Below are 20,971 nucleotides of genomic sequence, written 5' to 3' on the forward strand. Positions count from 1 at the left end.
CATCTCAGTCAGAAATAAGAAGCTGAAGAATTTCCCTACGTCAAAGCTGAATCTGTACAACAAATTCATCATTTTTACTTATACGTCTATCGGGAGGGATGTGTTTATTTATTAGATATTAGATTAGATATTAGATATTAGATTAGATTAGATTAGATATTAGATAGATAATATAATAATCAGTGAAATTTTGTGGTTTCTGACTATAGAATTAAAGTTAGTTCTGAATTATCATGAGCATTCTATACGACATGAGCTCAAACTCAAATTCCTATAATTTCAAAAATCTAACTATGGGAGACTGGAGAGATGGCTGGCTCTTACACTCTCAGCTCTTCTACAGGACCCAAGTCTGATCCCCAGCACCTACTCAAAAGGCTCACAACTGCTTCTAACTCCAGCTCCAGGATATCACACACTCTTTCCTGGCTTTCATGGGTACCCACACACAATGTGGCATATACAAACAGAGACACAAACATACTGATAAATAAGTAAACAAATAAAACCAAATATAGTATTTAGCATTTTCTTCCATGTAAAATTAAATGGAAAAGTTGTCAAACTTCTACATGGTTTACTTGTTTTTTAAATACAGCAAAACAACAAAGGTACATATTTGACTTATATCAGAATATAACCAAGTGAAATCTTGTATGTACAATGTTGGGATGAATGGATTTTTGCTTGCTTTAATTTATTATTAATGGGATAGGGGTATGTGTCACAGTGTATATGTGGAAGTCAGAAGGCAACTTTGTGGAGTCAGTTCTCTCCTTCTACCAGTACATCAGTTCAAGATCAAGTTTAGGCTACCAGGCTTTATAGTACCTTTACCTGCTGAGCCATGTCACTCATGCCAAGACAAATGCATATGCTCACTGAATCTTCTGATTCTATCAGAATTGAAAGCTATGTTGAAGAATAACACAAATGTTCAAAATGAAAATATTCATTAACAATTCTTTACAATAAAAATATTTTCTTTTTATGTAACCAAACTTTAGTTAATTAGAGGTCAGAAAAAAACTGTTTAAATACAGAAAATTTATGGTATAAAGTGTTATAAGTTATACATAAACTCTAATTATTGAGTCATGTATTCTAACAACTCATGATATAAAATTAATTTCAAATCATAAAAGTCAAATTTTATAAAAGCAAAATGATAAAGTCAACTTACTCGGTCTGCCAATCCTCCAGGAACAATAGTCCTCACGACCACGCCGCTGGATTTCCCTCCAACTATCCCAAAACCTAATCCAGAGCCATCATTAATGAGCTCAACATCTTCAGTGTGGCCCCAACACACCTACAAATGAATGGCAAGTTAAAGCCAGAGTTAGTCAACCACAGATTCTTAGGTTTCCTATATGGTAATATGTAACAGGTTTACAAGAAACTAAAAATTCAGACAATTAATCTGGACAACTATCTATGGAGAATTAGATATGGAAGCATAGTAAACAGATAGAAGAAAAATGATAGAAGGATAGACTGACAGAGCAAGGTAGAGAGCCTACCCCTAAGGGTATTATAATTCAATGGAGAAAATGAGCACAAACAATTAAAATGCAAGGTGGAAATCAGATCATAAGATCCTGCATCCTGAAAAGGACAAGAAACACAACCTAGCACAGGATACATCAGCATAGGGTACATCGGGAGTCAGTGAACACATATCTGCTGAAAGACAGGCCCAGTGTTACAATGATTTCAGGGAGGTGGGGCAGAGAATAGTTCATAAAATGTAAACTCCAATGAGAATCATGAAAGGCTTAATGAGAGCATAAATTTAAATAAAAATTAAAGTACTAATGGTACATACCTAATATCCCAGTACCCAGGAGATGGAGGCAGGTATATCAGGAATTCAGAACTAGCCTCTGCTACATAGTGAGTTCAAGGAAAACCTAGATTACAGGGAGCCCTGCTCATGAGTAAATAAGTGTTAGACAAAGAAAGAATGCATTTAAGCCAGAGAGAAATGTAAGAGCATAGCTTGGCCAGACAACAGAATGAGGCAAAGACCAGAGAAAATAACAAGACTAAAGCAATGGCTTAGGAAAATTACCCTGTCAGAACTGTGAAGAACCAAAGGTTAACAATATGACTAAAAAGCATGGGGTAAGAGTAAAAGTCCTGAGTGAACACATACTGTCTGACAAGGGCATAGCCACGTCAAGGACCCATGCCAGAGGTTATGCAAGTGGCAAAGCCTCACCAGGCTCAGAGAAATGGCAGTCTTCCTCTGATCCATATGCAGACATTGACAGTGTGTGCAGAAATGTCGACCATAGCTTTCCAAAGTTCCTCCACAGATACTGCTCCTACAGATTAACTAAGCCTGCTTTCTTCTTCAGCTGCATGCAATAGCCCCGCCTCCCTGTTCAACTGTATAAAATAAACACGCTGAGCTTCCAGGGTGCTGCAGCTTCTCTGTCAGAGCCCAGTCTAGCCAATCTCAGCTCTCTGTGTACATGTGCCTCCCGGTCAGTTCTTTCATTTCCTCACTGGGCCAGGCAAGGATGTGGCAAAAAGACCAATTTAGAACACTTAGGAGAAAAGAAAGAGGCACACCTAACTCAAAATGCTAGCAACATAAGACATAAGACATAAGAAATTTCCCTCTAACTATGAGACTCCATGAGAAATGCACACACTTCAACAGAATTCAGCTGCAGGACAAAACCTCCCATAAGAAGAGCAGTCATATTCATTAGTTAAGTCTCCGACTTTACAACATAAGAAAGTTAACTGTGAAGTAAATGGAGAATTGGAAATACTTAAGACATGCATACCTGGAGCAATACCTACAATCTTAGATATAATGTTGTCTAAAATAAAGTTCAAGTAAGGATGGCAGTTACCATTCACAGTGTTCACGGGACCGGGCACTGCCAGGTTTTCACAAACCTACTTTCTTTTTGCATCTCTTAAGAACTACACAGCATTATTGGTTCCAAGAAAGAGTGAAGAAAATGGAAGCCAGCATGGTGGTCTAGCCTGTACCTCAATACTTATAGAGCAACGGAAGGAAGATCAGGAATTCAAGCTAACCTCTGCCATGCAGCATGTCTGAGGCCAGCCTGGGAAACTTGCCTCGATATTTAAAAAGATAAAGAGGAGGAAAAAGAATAAACTAACCAACTGAGGAACTGAAGGAACAAGGACCTAGTGGGATATGAGAAGGTAGGGGTAGAAAAAGATTCATTCTACATATGCTAAGCAAGGTCCCACTTTGCTCACTGTATTTATCCTATAAGCTGTATTTTATCGACATTTCAGAGTATAAGGAACATGGTACCCTGTTTGCACTGTGACCTTTATAAGTCTATGCTGCACCCCAATACTCAAAGAGTAGCAGCTTTCTTTCCTTTTGTCACAACAAATGAAAATTAAACAAATGAGGCAGCACTTAGTGTTATAAGAAAATAAGACTTATGTCAAGGCCTGGAGACTCACACATGTAATTCCAGTGTTTGCAAGGCAGAGGCAAGAGGATCACAACTTTAAGATCAGCCTGATCTGCAAGGAGTTCCAGCCTAGCCAGAGCCACAGTGAGATCTTACCTTGAAGCAAACTAATTACCTACAACAACAACAACAACAACAACAATAATAAAACAGACAGTTTTCATTCTGAAGACACACTCCAAACTCTGCAAAATATTGACTGGGGATATGCTTCAGTGGGCAAAGTTCGTGCCACACAAGCAGGATGCCCTGAGCTCAAACCTCACACAGAAGGAAAACTGTTATGTGGCAAACATGTGTGAGCCCAGAGGTCCCGGCCCTTCCAGTTTAGCTCAAACTTTAAGCCTCTAGGTTCAATGAGAGCCTAATACAGAAGATGACAGTGACAAAGAAAATCATGTGATACCAACCTCTGAGCTTTACATGCCCGCGAACAGGTCAATCCACCTACCTGCACACACACGTGCACACACACATACATCATACACGTACAATTTTTAAACTGTTCAATTCATAAAATGTAACAAGCTTAAAAGATAAAAGAGACACTGATTATTTTGAAGTCAAGAGAAAAATGAGCACAGGAGGATGGGGTGCACAGTTGCCTGCCTACACACCTGACAAACTGAATTTCATTTCCCAGACCCACATGGTAGAAGGAAAGAACCAACTCCAACTAGCTGCTCTCTGTCCTTTATGTGCACACTGTGGCACGCTTGCCCTGCTCACACACAGAAAACAAAACAGAAATGTTTACCAGTGACATCTGCTTTTCTTTTTAAGCTTATGTGAAAAATCACAGCAATAATTATATAAAAGCAATAATCTAGCCATAAAATTCTATTGTAATTCATAAATATGAGGTATTTAAAATAAATATCCACATTTTCCTTAAGATAGCTAGCAGTAAACTTCTAATTAAAACCTCTGAAACTCAGACATACTGGCACACACCCATAATCCTACATTCAAGAGGCTGAACAAAGAAAATTGTGAGTTCAAGGCCAGCCTGGACTACCTAACAGGTGTCCCCTTTCCTCCTCACATACACACATTAAAGGGCTATGATAATCAAAGAACACAAGACATCTTATCATCAAATAAGTTACAAATAATATCCAATTTGGCCTTTATATTAAATAATAATCTTCAATAAGGAAACCAACCAGACATTAAAAAGACAAAATCAAAAGCAACTCCTCTAACAAACATCCTGTTATATTGCCATTTGGGGATATGATCACCTTTCTTGACCACAATAATAAAAAGGACTTCCACATGAGTACCAACTATTCTTAACGATATAACATAATTTAGAATGTAATATAGCCCCAAGATATATTTGACCCACCATTTCTGGCAGAGTTGTGTCAGCTGAGCTGGTGGAGGTTCGGCCCTGTGTGTGGCCTGCTTCCCTAGCCACAACCAACCGCAGAGATCCAGTGGCTTGCTGTAGTAATGCAATAGCCTGCTGATGGGAAATATTCTGATCCAATGGGGTGTCATTAATGGCCAAAATCTGGTCATTTTCCTTCAATCTCTGATCCCTAATAATGCAAGAAAAGAAGAATTTAGTACTGTGACAACCTGAAGGTGCACACAGGGCTGGCTGTGTGTCTCACTAGGCATCAGGTGCTCTACTAGCAGACCTGCACACAGCCCACTGTGTATGTCTCACTAAGTATCAGGTGCTCCACTAGCAGAGGGGCACACAGCCCACTGTGTATGTCTCACTAAGTATCAGGTGCTCCACTAGCAGAGGGGCACACAGCCCACTGTGTGTGTCTCACTAAGTATCAGGTGCTCCACTAGCAGAGGGGCGCACAGCCCACTGTATATGTCTCACTAAGTATCAGGTGCTCCACTAGCAGAGGGGCACACAGCCCACTGTGTATGTCTCACTAGGCATCAGGTGCTCCACTAGCAGAGGGGCACACAGCCCACTGTGTGTGTCTCACTAAGTATCAGGTGCTCCACTAGCAGAGGGGCACACAGCCCACTGTGTATGTCTCACTAGGCATCAGGTGCTCCACTAGCAGAGGTGCACACAGCCCACTGTGTGTGTCTCACTAGGCATCAGGTGCTCCACTAGCAGACTGTTTCTCGCACCATCGCTCCTTATGTTAACATGACCATTTTACGCAGGACACTAAAACGAGTAGTGAAATTAAGTCACTTGAGCAAGACTGCAGAGCTGGAAAGAAAAAGCAACATCCAGCCTCAGATGACAAGACTTTTTGACTAATGAGCCTGCAACAACAAACTAGAAGTAATCATGTATAAACAAAGAAAACAAATTTTAAAAAGAAAAAAAAAACAAAACATTATTGACAGAATTTTCTAATCATATCCTGCCACCACTGGGAACAGTTATTCTAACTGGGAACATCTGAATAATAACTTAGGAAATGAGTCTTAAACCAAAGACTAGAAATTGAGGAGACTAAGACTTTGTGCTGAGGCCTTCCAAAGCACCAGCAGGTACAACGTGGAGATGCAGGGTAAGGAAGCTCTAAAAAGCCAGACAGCACCAACTGCTACTGTTACTGTTTGTATTTCTACTTTCTTACTCTTCAGAGTACCGCTTCAGAGCTGTCAGGAAAACAGGAACCAAGGATAGAATGCGCTTCCTCCTCACCTGTCTGCTACACTCCCTGGATGGACTTCCTTCACAAAGATATCAATGAATCCCAGACTCTGGCTTCTCAGAGCCACCACACTGAATCCAAGGCCTCCAGTTGAAGGGCGTTCTATATCTATATACTCAACATGTCGGCCCTAAAGAAGGGGTTGAGGGGGAAGGAAAAAAGAAACCCATGATGTGCATTTAAACATCACCTTTCCACAGATCTGAACCTACTCAGTGCACAGCAGCTTCTAAGTCATCGCTGTTAATCCAAGCATGCTCAGCAGTCTGGTAACATGCTGGTCCTGGGAACCTTTTATCTTGAGTGTTTTCAGCCGAGCACACAGAGTACAGCATTGAGAAGCATTTTACAATTCATCCACATTATGAGATAGATTCTGGGCTGGACAAAAACTAAAAACAAACACCCTTTCCCACAGTAAACTTTAAGTTATTATGTACATAAATTTCTTTAACTTCTCTTAATATAAAACACATTTCTAAACAGGAAAGTCAGCTCGGCCAGAAGCACACTTGTGCTTGGCCCAGTCAAAACCCACAGCACTGTATCACTCTGTTTTAAATTCCACTGCAGTGAATCAATACTCCATTCACTCAGTCATTTCAACGGCTACGGAGTATGAGGACCACAGGATATTTTACAGTGTTAGTTAACAACTGCATATACAATATGAGAGCGTCATAATCAGATCACAAGGGCAGCACACACAGCAGACGGAGCTTAACATCATGAAACGACTACAATATTTTTCACCTCCACAACTTGAAACAAATTCTTTTTCAATCTCAAACCCAATTTTAGGTATTTGTTTGTTTTCCTCTCTTTTGGATTTTTGAGACAAAGCTCTCAATATCCTCCCATCTGTTCAGGAACTCACCATGTACACCATATGGCCTTGAAATCGCAACGATCCTCCTGCCTCTGCGGGAATGAATAGACATGTACCTCCAAACCCCGCTGTTTTTAAAGTTAACTTTATTTTTAATTATGTATATGGGTATTAGTCTGTGTATGGATATGTACAACGTGAACTGCCTACTGAGGTCAGAAAATCATTTGGATCCCCGGGGCTGGAGCATTTGTGAGCTACCAACGTGGGTGCAAGGAACCAAACTCAAGTCTTTGGCAAGAAATTCTAAATTTTCTTTAAAAATTCAAAAACCTCAATTGTCTATCACTTACTTTTTGGTAGATATTAGGGGAATCAGTTAAATTATCCATTCTAATGTTTTTCTAGATTCTCTAAATTATATTAATTATAATTCACAAACTCTATTTTGATAGAAAATTAAAACGAATTTTCTTAAGGAGTTAAGTTTTTGTTTGTTTTCTTTTGTATTTCTTTTCTTTTCAGACAGGGTTTCACTATGCAGCTCACTCAAGCTGGCCTAAAATTGGAGATACCCCTGCCTCAGCCTGCTGAGTGCTGGGCTGCAGGCTTTTGCCAGCATACCCTACTCTCCTGTATTTTAATTACAGGTTCCAACACATAAGTTTGAAGTAGTGTCAACTTCTCTTAAAACGATAAAAACACAAGCAAACAAATATATAATAATATATATTAAGGCAAAAAAGATTAAGATTAAAAAAGATTAAGTAAGATTAATATAAAAGATTAAGTTTTCTTTTTAAACTGAAACAAAAAATAATAAAGCTAAATAATCCATGACAAGATATAACCTTACCTGAGCCATCTGCTGAATGACTGAATTAAAGTCTTCATTTCCTGACTTTTGAGTCCAAGGCAACAATTCAGATGCAGTTACATTACTACAAGGTCTGTGGGCATTCCCATTTGTAATGGAACCATCCGTGAACACTAACAAACCCTTTCGAGAAAAGTCAAAGCTGGCTGAACAATCTGAGGGGATATGGCTAAGCTGTTGGAGAGAATGATAAGAAAATCATCAGCAGAAATCTATACAAAAGAAACTATTTCTATTACATTACATGTATAATTTATATACATATTAAAGAAGTAAGAGGCTAGGCATGGGGGTGGCACATGACTTAAAGACCAGTACTCAGATGCAGAGGCAAGAGGATCTCTATGAGTTCAAGGCCTACCTAGTCTACATTTAGCAAGATCTAGACCAACCAGGACTACAGAATGAAACTCAGTCTCAGGAAGGAAAGAAGGAAGGAGGAAGGAAGGAAAGAAGGAAGGAAGGAGGGAGGGAAGAAAGGAGGGAGGGAGGGAAGGAAGGAGGGAGGGAGGGAGGGAAGGAGGCGTGTGTGTGTGTGTGTGTGTGTGTGTGTGTGTGTGTGTGTATAGACAGAGAGATGACTTAGCAGTTATACTGCTCTTCCAAGTACAATTCCTAGCACCCACGTCAGGAAGTCCACACCTGCCTGTAATTCTGACACCTCTGCACGACCACACCACCTACATACAAACTACTCATGTGCACATAATTAAAAATAAAATAAAATGTTAAGAGAAAGAAAAAAAATAAGTACCTATCAAAAAATCAGTATGTTTTAAGGCTAGAGCATTTTAATATTACACAAAATGCTTACATTTAAAAAAAATTTATTCTTGATACACCTAAGTATGTAAGACACTGGGCCATTTTGTATTTATCTGTATATCTTCATGGAGGAGGCACAGAGATCCCCAGAGGGCACACAACAGCACTCACAGCAACAGTGTTTAATCACCGTTTCTAAGAGCCAGGTACTAGACCTAGATTCTTGCATGTACATCACATTATCTTATTGAATCTTTTAAAATAGCTCAATTGATGTCATTCATTATCTCACTTGGTAAATACGAAAACTGAGGCACACAACATCCTTGGATAACACTAATGGCAAGTAAATTACAAGGCCACTGAAACATCTAAAGAAGAACATCCTAGCATTATAAGGAGCAGGGGTTTTTTTTTGGGGGGGGGTTGTTTGGGTTTTTTGTTTGCTTTTTATAATATTAGCTGATACAAGTGCTAACACAGTAGAACAAAAACAACTTTAATAACAAATGTCAAGGGGGCTGGAGACACGGCTCAGTGGTTAAGAGAACTTGCTGCTCTTCCAAGAGATCTGGGTTCAATTTCCAGCACACACATGATGATTCACAACACACACACACACAGCATATACTCCACATGGACCCTGCCACAAATACACACACACACAGCATATACTCCACATGGACCCACACACACACACACACAGCATATACTCCACATAGACCCTCCCACACAAACACACACACAGCATATACTCCACATAGACCCTCCCACACAAACACACACACAGCATATACTCCACATGGACCCACACACACACACACACAGCATATACTCCACATGGACCCTCCCACACAAACACACACACACACACACACACACACACACACACACAGCATATACTCCACATAGACCCTCCCACACAAACACACACACAGCATATACTCCACATAGACCCTCCCACACAAACACACACACAGCATATACTCCACATGGACCCACACACACACACACACAGCATATACTCCACATGGACCCTCCCACACAAACACACACACACACACACACACACACACACACACACACACAGCATATACTCCACATAGACCCTCCCACACAAACACACACACAGCATATACTCCACATGGACCCTCCCACACACACACACACACAGCATATACTCCACATGGACCCTCCCACACAAACACACACACACACACACACACACACACACACACACACACACACACAGAGCATATACACATGAAGACCAATCAGTATACTTGTTCTTTAACAAGGAGAGGGAGAAGCAAGATGCTTTAATAGATAAAGGCACTTGCTGCCAAGCCTGATGACCCAAGTTGGATCTCTGGGACCCTCATTGCATAAGGTGGGAACCAATTTGCACAAGTTGTTGTCTGACCTCCATACATGCCCATATATATACTACATACATACATTCATACACACACATTTACACAAAACAAAATATAACAAAAATTGTAAATGAATAGATAATAAATGCCGAGAGCTGAGAATGGAGTACAGTGGTAGAATTCCAGCATACACAAGGCTTCGATGGGAACTCAACACTATATAAGTAAGTAAGAAAGGATGGATGGATGGATGAATGGACAGACGGAAGGAAAGAAGGAAGGAAAGAAGGAAGAAAGAAGCTATTTTATAACTTTAAGAAAAACACTGAGATTCTGAAGCATTTGATTTTTACTAATTTATCACACTCCAAAGCCGAACATAAACTTCATCAATATTTATACCATCCACAGATGCTACCCACAGCTTTCAGGCCCCACACGGCCTTTGCTAAACTGAGTCTCAATCCTGGCTCCTCCTGTACTCCTGCAGGTCGGAAGCCAGCAGGTCAGGCCGGCTGAGTAACTTACCTGTCCCTTCAGCTGCCTGATGGACTGCTGCAGTGTAAGGATCTGGTTGAAGAGAGGGCTCTTCAGCGTCTCATAAAATGCCGACAGCTTCTCGTTCTGCGTCATGTCTCCCTTCTCCTGCAGCTTCGCTCTCAGGCGATCGAGGACCTGCAGGACCTGCATTTTCTCTTGGTTGGAGAAAGGTGACCAGAGCTCAAGTCAGACACCATCTCACAATCCACTTTTGAATCATTTCGTAACAACAATAAAAATTATAGCTTCTGTACCTGCAGCAGGATTTTCAGGCATTTTGGATTATTCTTTTCAATCACTTCCAAAAAGCCTAAAGGAAAAAATTAGCTTTCATTACAGATGTCTGCAGTCCTACAGGGGAAACTAAAGCAAACTTCAAGAATGTTCTTCATTAAGACTGTACTCAGTGAAATTCAAACTAAAACCACAATACGGCATTAACACATGTCCACTCAGATGGAGAAATGTTAACAAGACCAGAGTGAGTGTTGGCAAGGCTGCAATGCAGCTAGAACCAGCACATCACGCCAGTACAGAAATAAAAAGACACAGTCACTTGGGAAAAGTATTTGGTAGTTTATTTTTACTGAATTTTTATAGTTTAAATCATAAATAGTTTCTTTTTTTTCTTTTTTCTTGTAGTTTTATTTTTTTAACACGGTTTTTCTGTGTAACCCTGGCTGTCCTAGAATTCCCTGTTTAGACCAGGCTGGCCCCCATCTCACACAGATCTGTCTGCCTCTGCCTCCTGAGCACCAGTGTTAAAGGTGTATGCCACTACCACGTTAAAAATGTACTAATTATATAACCTTCCCCTTCTGCTTAGAAACATTTACCAAGAGAAATGAAAATATGACCCATATGTGAGAGTACACAGAACTATTTGTAAAAGGCCCCAAGTAGGAATACTCAGATGCCCGATCACAGACAAATGGATGAACTAGCAAATGTCTCTCTAGGGAGAAAGCTGCTGACACAACTGTAAGGATGAATCCCAACGCTACTCTGTTGGAGCTAGAGGGCTGGGGTGTGTCTCAGGCGGTAGAGTATTAACTATGTAGGACACCCCAGGTCCCATCCCTAGTACCACATAAAACACATTACAAGTGGTGCATAACTATAATCCCAACTCTTGGGAGGATGGGACAGGAGAAGCAGGAATTCAAGGCCAGGTTGGACATATCCCATATTAGAGATATGTGTCAACAACAAAACCAGTAAGGCTGTCATCAGCATTGGCAAAGGCCCAAGCAGTCCACCCAAGGGTTCCCCAGGGTGAAAATTCCCCATACACCTGTGTATAGGGCATCTCAGGAACACTTCTCATGCCTCAGCATCAGAACTGCACAGCTCAGGCAACAGGAAACAGGCAGCTATACAAACAAGACAACCAGCATGGCAACACCCTCTTCTACACCAGCACAGAGCCCCAAACCAGTCTGATGGCCACTAAGCTAGCAATATCAATAAAGCAAAGAATCCAAGCTCAAAACTGTAAGGTGCCATTTTTATAACTGAATGTCAGCCTGACATGTTCATTAGAGAATAGCAAGAGCCTGGACTGCAGATGTCTCTGAGAAGCAGGTGGAAAGGGAAAATCCACAAATATCAAATTGTATATTTAATTTATATTCCTTTTCCCCAGAATTTCAATTTCTGGATGGGTGGGCCTCTCCCTCCCCCCACCTCTCTCTCTTTCAAGGCACAAGAGTAGTTTTTACACTTTTTCACAGAGAAACTCCTGCAAAAGTCAATTATCACTAGTCATTGAAATGATAAGAGTAAGCCAGAGTATGCTGAAGAAAAAAGAAGAAATGTCACAGCATGTGACTCTCCTTCAGCTTCAGGAGGCGCCCAGTCCTCTTAGCAAATACACTTTAACAGAGTCCTTTATTTTAAAATGTCAGGTACACAGTCTGAGAATCAATGGATTCATGGGCATGGCTGGCTGGGAAACAGGAAACAGACAGTTTTGGTTTACCCAAGTAAAGAAAAGCTTAAGAAATAAAGGCTTCTAAGGCAGAAAAGTTTTCCTTGAGTTCCAGGCCAGCAAGCCCCAATCTGAAAGGAAATACATAAAAATAAATCTAAAGCATGTAAAAACAAATTTAAAAAAAGAAAAGAAAGGCTTCCTTTAGAAAAGTAAGAGTGTGTGTGTGTGTGTGTGTCAGAATTTTCTAGGTTTAAAAAAAAAGTACAGCACTTTAAAAATAAAAGTGTCTCCAAGGGACAGAAAGCAAATATTTTCAAAGAAATTATAGATCATCACCACAGTCTAGCCCTCTGGGTGCCCAAATGCGGTGGATCAGAGCCCTAGGCACATTCAGCTCACACTACACAGCTGACCTACATGCCTAGCTCCATTGTTTTTTCTTAAAAGCCATAATTATGTACCTGCAGGTCATGTTTGGTTACCATGCGATTAAACTACCTAAACACAGGGCAGGCTGTGTGATCCTGGCTACAGTGAACTAGTAAGAGGATAAATCTTCTCTAAATTAGAGAGATTTGTAGTTTTACATGACACCTCTAATGGCCAGCAAGTATTTATTCTTAGAATTTCATTATTCTCTCCTGCTCAAGGGAACATATTCCTGGCATCAAACCCATCTGTTTACCCACAAACCACTTGCTATTCAAAATAAACATGTTCTGAGACTGACTTTTACTTCATTGGACAGTAAGAATTTCAGTAAGAGGCTGTAAAAATGTACTCAGGAGTGCGTTCCTAGATCGACCCTTCACGAATGTTGGCAGTGTTCTGTCAGGTGAGCAGGAGTGACATTTACCTGCTGGCCAGGACTCCTCCAGCATGGACAGCTATCTGTGTCTGACTCCTGCGGCACAGCTGGAATTGAAAGAGATCTTGAATCCACATGAGATCTGAGCATGCTGGGAAATCTACCCTTTGTATATAACAGGAAGGTTGTATAACATGTACAAGTGATGCAAAAAGCAGCACTTAGGGGGATATTTGCGTTATTTCCATACCTCTGTAAAACAGAAATGTGTGCATTGAGAAATTTTCTAGAAAAAAAAAAAAAAGCATTTAGGAAGTAACAGTTATTGCTTCCAAAAAAATAGAAAAGAGGAATTTAAAAGTTAGCCTTTGAGGACTGAGGTTTTAACTCAGTGGTAGAACATGTGTTCAGCATGCATGAGATCCTGGATTCAATTCCCAACACCATAGAAAAATAATAAAACAATAATTAGTCTCTTTTACTTTATAGATTTTGGGGTTGTTTGAAATTTTATTCAAAAAATCTGGAGTTAAGAATGTAGTTCAGTGGTAGAATATTTACCGAGCATAAGACACTCTAAGTTTTATTTTCTTCACTATAATAAAAATTTTTTTAAAAACTAATTTTATAATTATAAAACAGTGTTAAGAGTGTCAGATGTGGTACCACATACTTGTAATCCCAGCACTCAGAAAGCCAAGGCAGGAGAATTGAAGTTTGAGGATAGCCTGGACTACATAGTAAGACCCTATCTCAAGGGGAGAAAAAAAAAGAACCTAAGAAAAATTAAGGCCGAAGAAACACACTTTTCACACTTCCATTAGCTCGTGAGAATCCAATTTCCTCCAAACAAACATCTGCTCACTTATGTGAGTTTTTGGAAAATACGGTCACTGGCTCTCTTGCTGGGAAAGCACAGGCACCCCTTGAAGTGCACATTTGAACTAGACCATTACAACTGGGTGGTTCATAACTCCAGAGCTCACTGAACTAGGGAGCTTGAAAAAAATCCAAGAGCTTAATATAATATTACATGTGAAGTCATAATGAAGTTCTTAAAAAAAAAAAAAAAAGTCCACTTCCTTCAGAGCCAAAGGTCAGGACTTATCCTGGTTCCTTTGTCCTCAAAGCTCAACATTTACTAGGTAGTTGTTAAATAACAAACAGAATCCAAACCAAAGAGTGGTGGTGGCTGCCACCAGAACTCTGATTATATCAGCTGTCGTGAAAAAAACAAAAACAAAAACCAAAAAACAAACAAACAAAAAAAACCCCACAAGTGTTACAGTGGCATTAAGGGCCCATTAAGGGAAAGCTATTTCCTCTGCTCAGGAGAATGGAATCTCTGGCCTGGGTAGAGACTTAACATTCCAGTTGGGAGATCAATCATCTGGTTTAGGGACCAGACTCACCAAGGCCTGATCCTCCCTAATCCATGCTGAAGAGATAGGAGGAATAATTTCCCCCTAATGCCATGAAGCTCTGTTATGTCTGCCCTTCCAAGTACAACTCAGAAAAGCATAGTTTTTTCCTCTCCCTCCCTTCTTTTTTCTTTGGATGCTTGCCAAAGCCTAAAAATGCCTTTTCTATATTTTGGGATTCTTGCTCTTTCTCTGGAGGGCCCCCTCCCCGCTCTGTCACAAGACTGTGTGGCTGGACTCCATGACTCTATCAAATAGTAAGGCTTCTTCTCTTCCTCTTCTCTATCTGCCTCCTCTGGGCAGCTGCCTAGATTGACAGCTGGTCCTCCTTGGAGTTTTTCTTTTACACTCTAATAAAACTGTCCTCAAGCTTCATTCTGAGCCTGTCCTCAAATTCTTTTACTAACAATACTAAGATCTCCAAGAGGGGAGTACACCTATTTCCCTGGCAACATGTAGCAACTCTGCTAAGACTCCCCAAAATTCCCAGGAACACAAGTTAGATTTCCTACAAAGGCCCAGTGAAAGCTTTCCTAAACCAACTGAATATAAAAAGTTTAAATGTCTCCACTGTCAAAACACCCCATCCCTAGAATGTAAGAAAAAGCAACTGCAGAATGCTAAAGCCACATATGGAGGAAATATTGAAATCCAAGTTGAAAGATACCATGAGAAAAATCATGTTAGTTCTTCAGAGTGCTTCAGTTGGCAAGAGTCATATCTTACCACGGAGACACTCTCGAGAGTTAGTTCCTAACAAGACTGTGTGTGTAATTTGTTTCATGTTGCAAAAGTTAAATTGCTCTGTGCTATACATGTGTCATTCTGTTAGTGCCATCCCCAATCCCCCACAAGCAACAACAGCAACAAATCTGAACAATTTTCACACTTATAAAATTTCTGATGTGTTTTTAATGGCTGCTGCAATTAGACCTCCACCAAAAGGACCTGAATGTTCAGAATCCACTAACAATACTATCGCCTCAACGCTTTCCTGTGTCCTCATATGCAGACTGAGCCCTCACGAGTCTCTAAGAATTATGGTCACACCATATTTTGGAATTCAAAACAAGCTAGGCCTGACAAGCAAGGCCATCTTGGGTTTTAGACACCCTACCCACCAATGCTTATTCTCCTTTTTCCAACCAACATTCCTCCGCTGTAAGGTGCAGAGCTCACACCTGTGATTCAAACACCCGCAGACTGAGGTGGAGGGACTGCTGAGGTTCAGGCTAACCTAAATCACACTGAGTTCCAGGTCATCCTGGGCTTCACAGTCAGACCCTATCTTGACCTTTCCCAGAATAAGAGGAAAAAAAAAGAGAGAGAGAGAAAAAAAAAAAAAAACATACTTGTGTGCCACTGAATTAACTATTTTAGCATCTATTCTATATAACACAGAGCCATTCTGTATAACGTTATCTAACTAATGTTCTGAATGTCTTATCAACCTGTAGGTCGTAAGTCCAGAAAACTCAATTAAAGCACCAGGGGACAATGCTATGGAAAAACATGAAAACATGGAGGAACCATAGATGCCACTGCGTATTAGCTTCATAGGGGAGGGAGTATCAAATGCTCATGACCTTTTGGGCAAATAACTAAAAATAAGATGGATTTTTCAACTTGAAATTTCTTGAACAAGCTGAGTGCACCTAACCCTCAACATTCATTTATCTCATCTCCCTTTCCTTCCAGAGTCAGTAAAAATTTGAGAGGAAAAAAAGAATTCAAAAAAGAGTCTTTTAAAATACCTAACTGTTGAGAAGGCTAAATAAAATTTGGCCTATTACACAGCACACACTCAACAAAGACTATTAATTACTGTTACCATTTCTTTTCAATCAAAATTACATGACATTTTGAAATTTCAAATCAGTTAATGTCATTTGTGGTTTTGCTATGTAATCAATACTGAGAAGATTGAACAACAAAACTTCTCATCCAGTGCAATTAATACAAAACAAGTGATCAAGAAAAGGCCTATATATTGTTTTGTTTTTGTTTTGAGACAGGGTCTTACCATGTGGCCCTTGTTGGTCCAGAACTTGCTACATAGACCAGAAAGGTCTATGAGATTCTCCTGTCTCTGCCTCCCAAGTGCAGAGATCAGAGATATGCACCACCATGCCCATCCTATAAATTGGGATTTTTAAGTCAGTTTAAAGCCAGCATGGTGGCACACAACTGTTCCCAACATTCCATGGCAAGAGGATGGTGAGTTTGAGGCTACTGTCTCAAACGCAAGCCAACTTACACTGGAGTACTGACACCTCAGTACATCATACCCTGCTGGAGGGTAAATACATACCAAATCTTTACCTAGTGTCTTCCCTCAGAAATAGAATGTGAGCCACCAATACAATTTTAAATTTTCTGGCAAGGGATAGAGAGATGGCTGACCAGTTCAGGTGAATACTGTTCTTACAGAAGACCCAAATTCAGTCCCCAGCACCCATGTTGACGCTCTACCCTGGCCTTACTCCACAGGTACTTGCACATAACCAAACATACACGTAATTTAAAAAATAATAAAAAGGGCCAGCCAATGGTGGTGCACACCTTTAATCTTAAGAGAAGGCAGAGGCAGGTGTATCTCTGAGTTCCAGGCCAGTCTGGTCTACAGAGTGAGTTCCAGGACAGCCTCGGCTATACAGGAAATTTCTGTTTTAAAAATCAAAAACTAAAAAACAAAAACTTTTCTGATAGTATCATAAATGGACAAAATTGGGGTTGGAGAGATGGTTCAGCAGTTAAGAGTACTAGCTGTTCTTCTAGAAGACTCATGTTCACACCTTTGATCTCTGCACTCGGGAGGCAGAGACAGAAGGACCCACAAGGTAGCTTACAACTGACTATAACTCCAGTTCTAGGAGATCTTACACATATGCAGGCAAAACACTAATACGCATAAAATAGAAAAATAAATTTAAAAAATAAAAAATAATTTAAAAAGACAAATATTTAACTTTAATATGTAATTTACTTAATCCAATATATACAAATCATCATTTAAATATGCTAATAATATAAAAATAAGATTGCTTAAACTTTTTTACACTGTCTTAGAATCTAGTGTGCATTTCACACTTATAACAACACATTCATTCCAAAGAGCCCCATTTCACTTGTGCCAGCATTTCTGCAACAAAGTACTGACCTATTAACCTAGACTTTTTCAGAAAGAGCTTGGCAATGTCTTTAGCAAAGAATTTGACTTCTCAGCTCAGTTTCTGGCTATCTAGATAAGAATGCTTACAGGCTTGACTTCTTCCTGATTGCATCTGAGCAGAGGCAAGTGGGAGAACAATTGCTGTTGCGACAGACAAGACAAATTCTAGAACTGTTTCCTTTCAGCCTCTTCAAATCTCAGGCAGATCATTTCCAAATGGAAGACCAGCACACATCGCTCTCCAGGTCGGGAGTGGACCAAGGCCTATCCTAATCTCTACCAGGTCCTCGGCACCTACCTATTCATCTCACTGAAAGCGTATTGCCTGTTGGTAGAGTGAGGGCTTAGCATGTGCAAGGCCCTGGCTTTCCGTCCTCAGCACCAGTACATACATACAAATAAACGCAACCACTACATTTCCTCCCATTTGCCACAGAATCTACACTGGGAGCTCCAGAAGACATCCAAATCTATACAAAATCCTAGTTTAAGAAAAAAAAATTAAGCAGCAATGGTTATGTGACTTCAACTATTAAGGCAGACTAGCTTGTTTTCTCAAGGAATTTAATACTCCCATCAATATGAGAAAAGACTTCAAGGAACTAACCCCTTTTGTGACTTCCCCCAAACTAATGCGATTTTATTAAAGCTTTAACAGAGCAAGCAAGTTCAGACTGCTCGGCTGTTTGATATACAAATACTTATTAACCCAGCTGTAAGGACTGGGAAATGCTGGGCTGTCTCAAAAAAATCTAAGGTTTTAAAAGTGAATTCATTATAAGAAAGCACAGACGTTTCTATCTTTAAAATTACAAGAAAGGAGGAGAAAGGAGTCATGTGACTTGTTTACTTTTTCTCGTCTGTGAAATGGGTTTCTGGTTGCTGCTAGATCCTTTTTTTTCTTTTAATTCTCTGACAATTTCAGAGAGATACGCAGTATACTTTGGTCATTTCCGTACGCGTTCTCCCTCTCCTCTCATGCCCCTCCTCTTCCCACCTTCACAGCAAGTCCACCTCCAGTTTTCCTGTCAACTGTTTTGCTTTGTTCCTTTTTCGAAAATTTTCTTGTTTTCCCCACAATGAATTTAAGTTAGCTCCATACAGGCTCAATGGCTGCGGGTGGAACTCAGGGACAAAACACATCTAGTCAGTATGTGTGTGGTGTTAGAGTAGATCCCTTTCCCCACCAGACAATAATAATCAATAAGTGAAATTTATGAAGAATAAGTTCAATTCGAGTGACAACTTCACACAACTCAAGTTTAAATCAAATCATTCTTCTGATGACAAGTCCACTATACGCCACCAGTAACAGCATCTAAATTAGTATGGGTACTTCCACATCTGCATTTATTAATGTCCAACGTATCTTAAAATTCCATTAATCCTTACCAAGGCCGTTAGGGCCCTAAAACAGCAAAAGGTCACGACTTCACCTCCCATTTTCTAATTCTGCAAAATAAACAGATTCCGGTTTTTAATCCCACCTCTCCCTAGCTTTCCCTAGAAATAAACGGTGAATTCGAAGCCAGGGGAAGGCTAGTAGACCTGGAATGTGATCTAGCTGTCTCAAGGAACCGAGATTATTCTAGGTATCCGTAAGCTTCTTCATTGAAGACCCAATCGTTGGACAGGACAGTGAGACCACAGGTCAGATGCAGGTTAGAGGCAATCTAGAGAAATCAGGCCCAGCAAGGTGTGGCCTCTGAACGGCGGGGACAAGTCACGGAGGAATTCCAATCAGAAGTGGGAAGAGCCCGCAGGAGGCAAAGTACAAGGGAACAGTCCAGGGAAGATTCCAAGGAGGGGTGGGGCATTCGAAAAGTGGGAATGCTGTGGAAATGCTTTACAGAACTTGATTCCAGGCAGGAATCCAGTAACTTTCCCAAAGACTGAGAGCCACCTCCGCAGCTAAGCAGAGAGAGGCCGGAGGGACGCGAGACCCACACTCCAAGGCCAGGTCGGTCCTTCTGCTCCCTCCGCTCCCTCCCACCGACCGCGGGGAGGCTCCGCCCCGCTCCAGGAGGCCGCGGGCGCTGGCACCGCGAGCACGCGCGATCGCTGGGCTCGCAGGCCGGGCGGGCCGGGAAGTCCGCGCCGGGCTGATTGGTTCGGGCGCAGGCCGCCGCTAGGCCTACGGGCTGCCCAGCGCACCCTCCGCGGGCTCGGGACGTGGCTCTCGCGCGGCCCCAGCTCGGTACGCCGCGAGCGTTACCTGGTCAGGCGACAGCGCGGTGGGAGCCCCGGGGCTGCGAGCTCGACCTCCTCACCTGGCGGAAGTACAGCTGCTGCCCTCACCTGGACGGAAGTGTGGCCGCCTCCTCACCTGGACGTCTCTCCACCTCGCCGGAGGCGGGGCGGGGCGGGGCGGGGCGAGCGGGGCTCTAGCCCCTGGGCGTCTGCGCGCCTCTTAAAGTTCCGGGGGTGAGTGGGGCTACCAGTCCTGGAGAGAAGGCCAGAGGCTTTGCGGCCAGGTGCGGCCGCTGACCCAAAACCAAACAAGCGACAAGTCCACTTAGCCCCTAGCCCGAGGCCCCTCTGTTCCAGCCTTCTTGTGTCCCTTATGTTTTTCAGATGTGCTGACTCAATGTAAAATAGTGTGTCGATCTGTGTCCCCATCATCCTAAGTGTAATTATAAGTGTCTTTTTTTTTCTTTTTTAGAAGTTTGATGATAAGCATTTATATTATCTAATATAGTCTGCTCAAGGCTAAAGAGAATCAATCATCAGATAGCTTACTGAATAAACGCATTATTAAGGACTGTGATTGACAGGGATGAGAGATAAAATGGTATCCTCGAAAAGTGAATACATACAAGCAACAGCAACGTTGGGACATTTGCTGGTTATGCGTTTGATACTTTATGGCTGTGTGATAATTTCAGGGAAATAACATTTGTTAGGCCTTGTAAGAAGGTGTATAATTTTTCCCCTGATGTAAAGAATAAAATGAAGATGCCCATTTTTACCTGTCCTGTTCAACATACTATTGGAAACTTAAGCTGAAGCAAACAATGGGTCATGGTGGATGGTGGTGCACACCTCTAACCCTACACTCTAGAATTCCAAGTAGTATGATTCCCTGTCTCAAAAAAACACTAAGGAAAAAAAAAAAAATAAAGGGCA

The 20,971-nt window shown here is 41.2% G+C and overlaps 1 protein-coding gene across 5 annotated transcripts in view; it reads right to left on the bottom strand.

Moving 5' to 3' along the window:
• The window catches only part of Patj (PATJ crumbs cell polarity complex component), a 302,257-nt gene extending 282,060 nt beyond the window's left edge, over nt 1–20,197 (bottom strand). For 2 of the 5 annotated variants that reach the window (XM_076934632.1, XM_076934636.1), the window contains exons 1-7: nt 20,061–20,197; nt 10,766–10,821; nt 10,500–10,666; nt 7,810–8,004; nt 6,115–6,254; nt 4,828–5,023; nt 1,184–1,312 (exon numbers count right to left, since the gene is read on the bottom strand). In XM_076934632.1, the coding sequence (XP_076790747.1) occupies nt 1,184–1,312; nt 4,828–5,023; nt 6,115–6,254; nt 7,810–8,004; nt 10,500–10,666; nt 10,766–10,787 (849 nt within the window). In that variant the 5' untranslated portion in view covers nt 10,788–10,821; nt 20,061–20,197. Of the gene's footprint in view, nt 1–1,183; nt 1,313–4,827; nt 5,024–6,114; nt 6,255–7,809; nt 8,005–10,499; nt 10,667–10,765; nt 10,822–13,300; nt 13,360–19,237; nt 19,257–20,060 lie in introns of those variants that run through there. The other 3 variants (XM_034502319.2, XM_076934635.1, XM_076934634.1) reach the window with 3 other exon arrangements.
• Nucleotides 20,198–20,971: the final 774 nt, after the last annotated feature.

The sequence above is a fragment of the Arvicanthis niloticus genome, chromosome 5, assembly GCF_011762505.2.
Source record: "Arvicanthis niloticus isolate mArvNil1 chromosome 5, mArvNil1.pat.X, whole genome shotgun sequence".
Lineage (NCBI taxonomy): Eukaryota > Metazoa > Chordata > Mammalia > Rodentia > Muridae > Arvicanthis > Arvicanthis niloticus.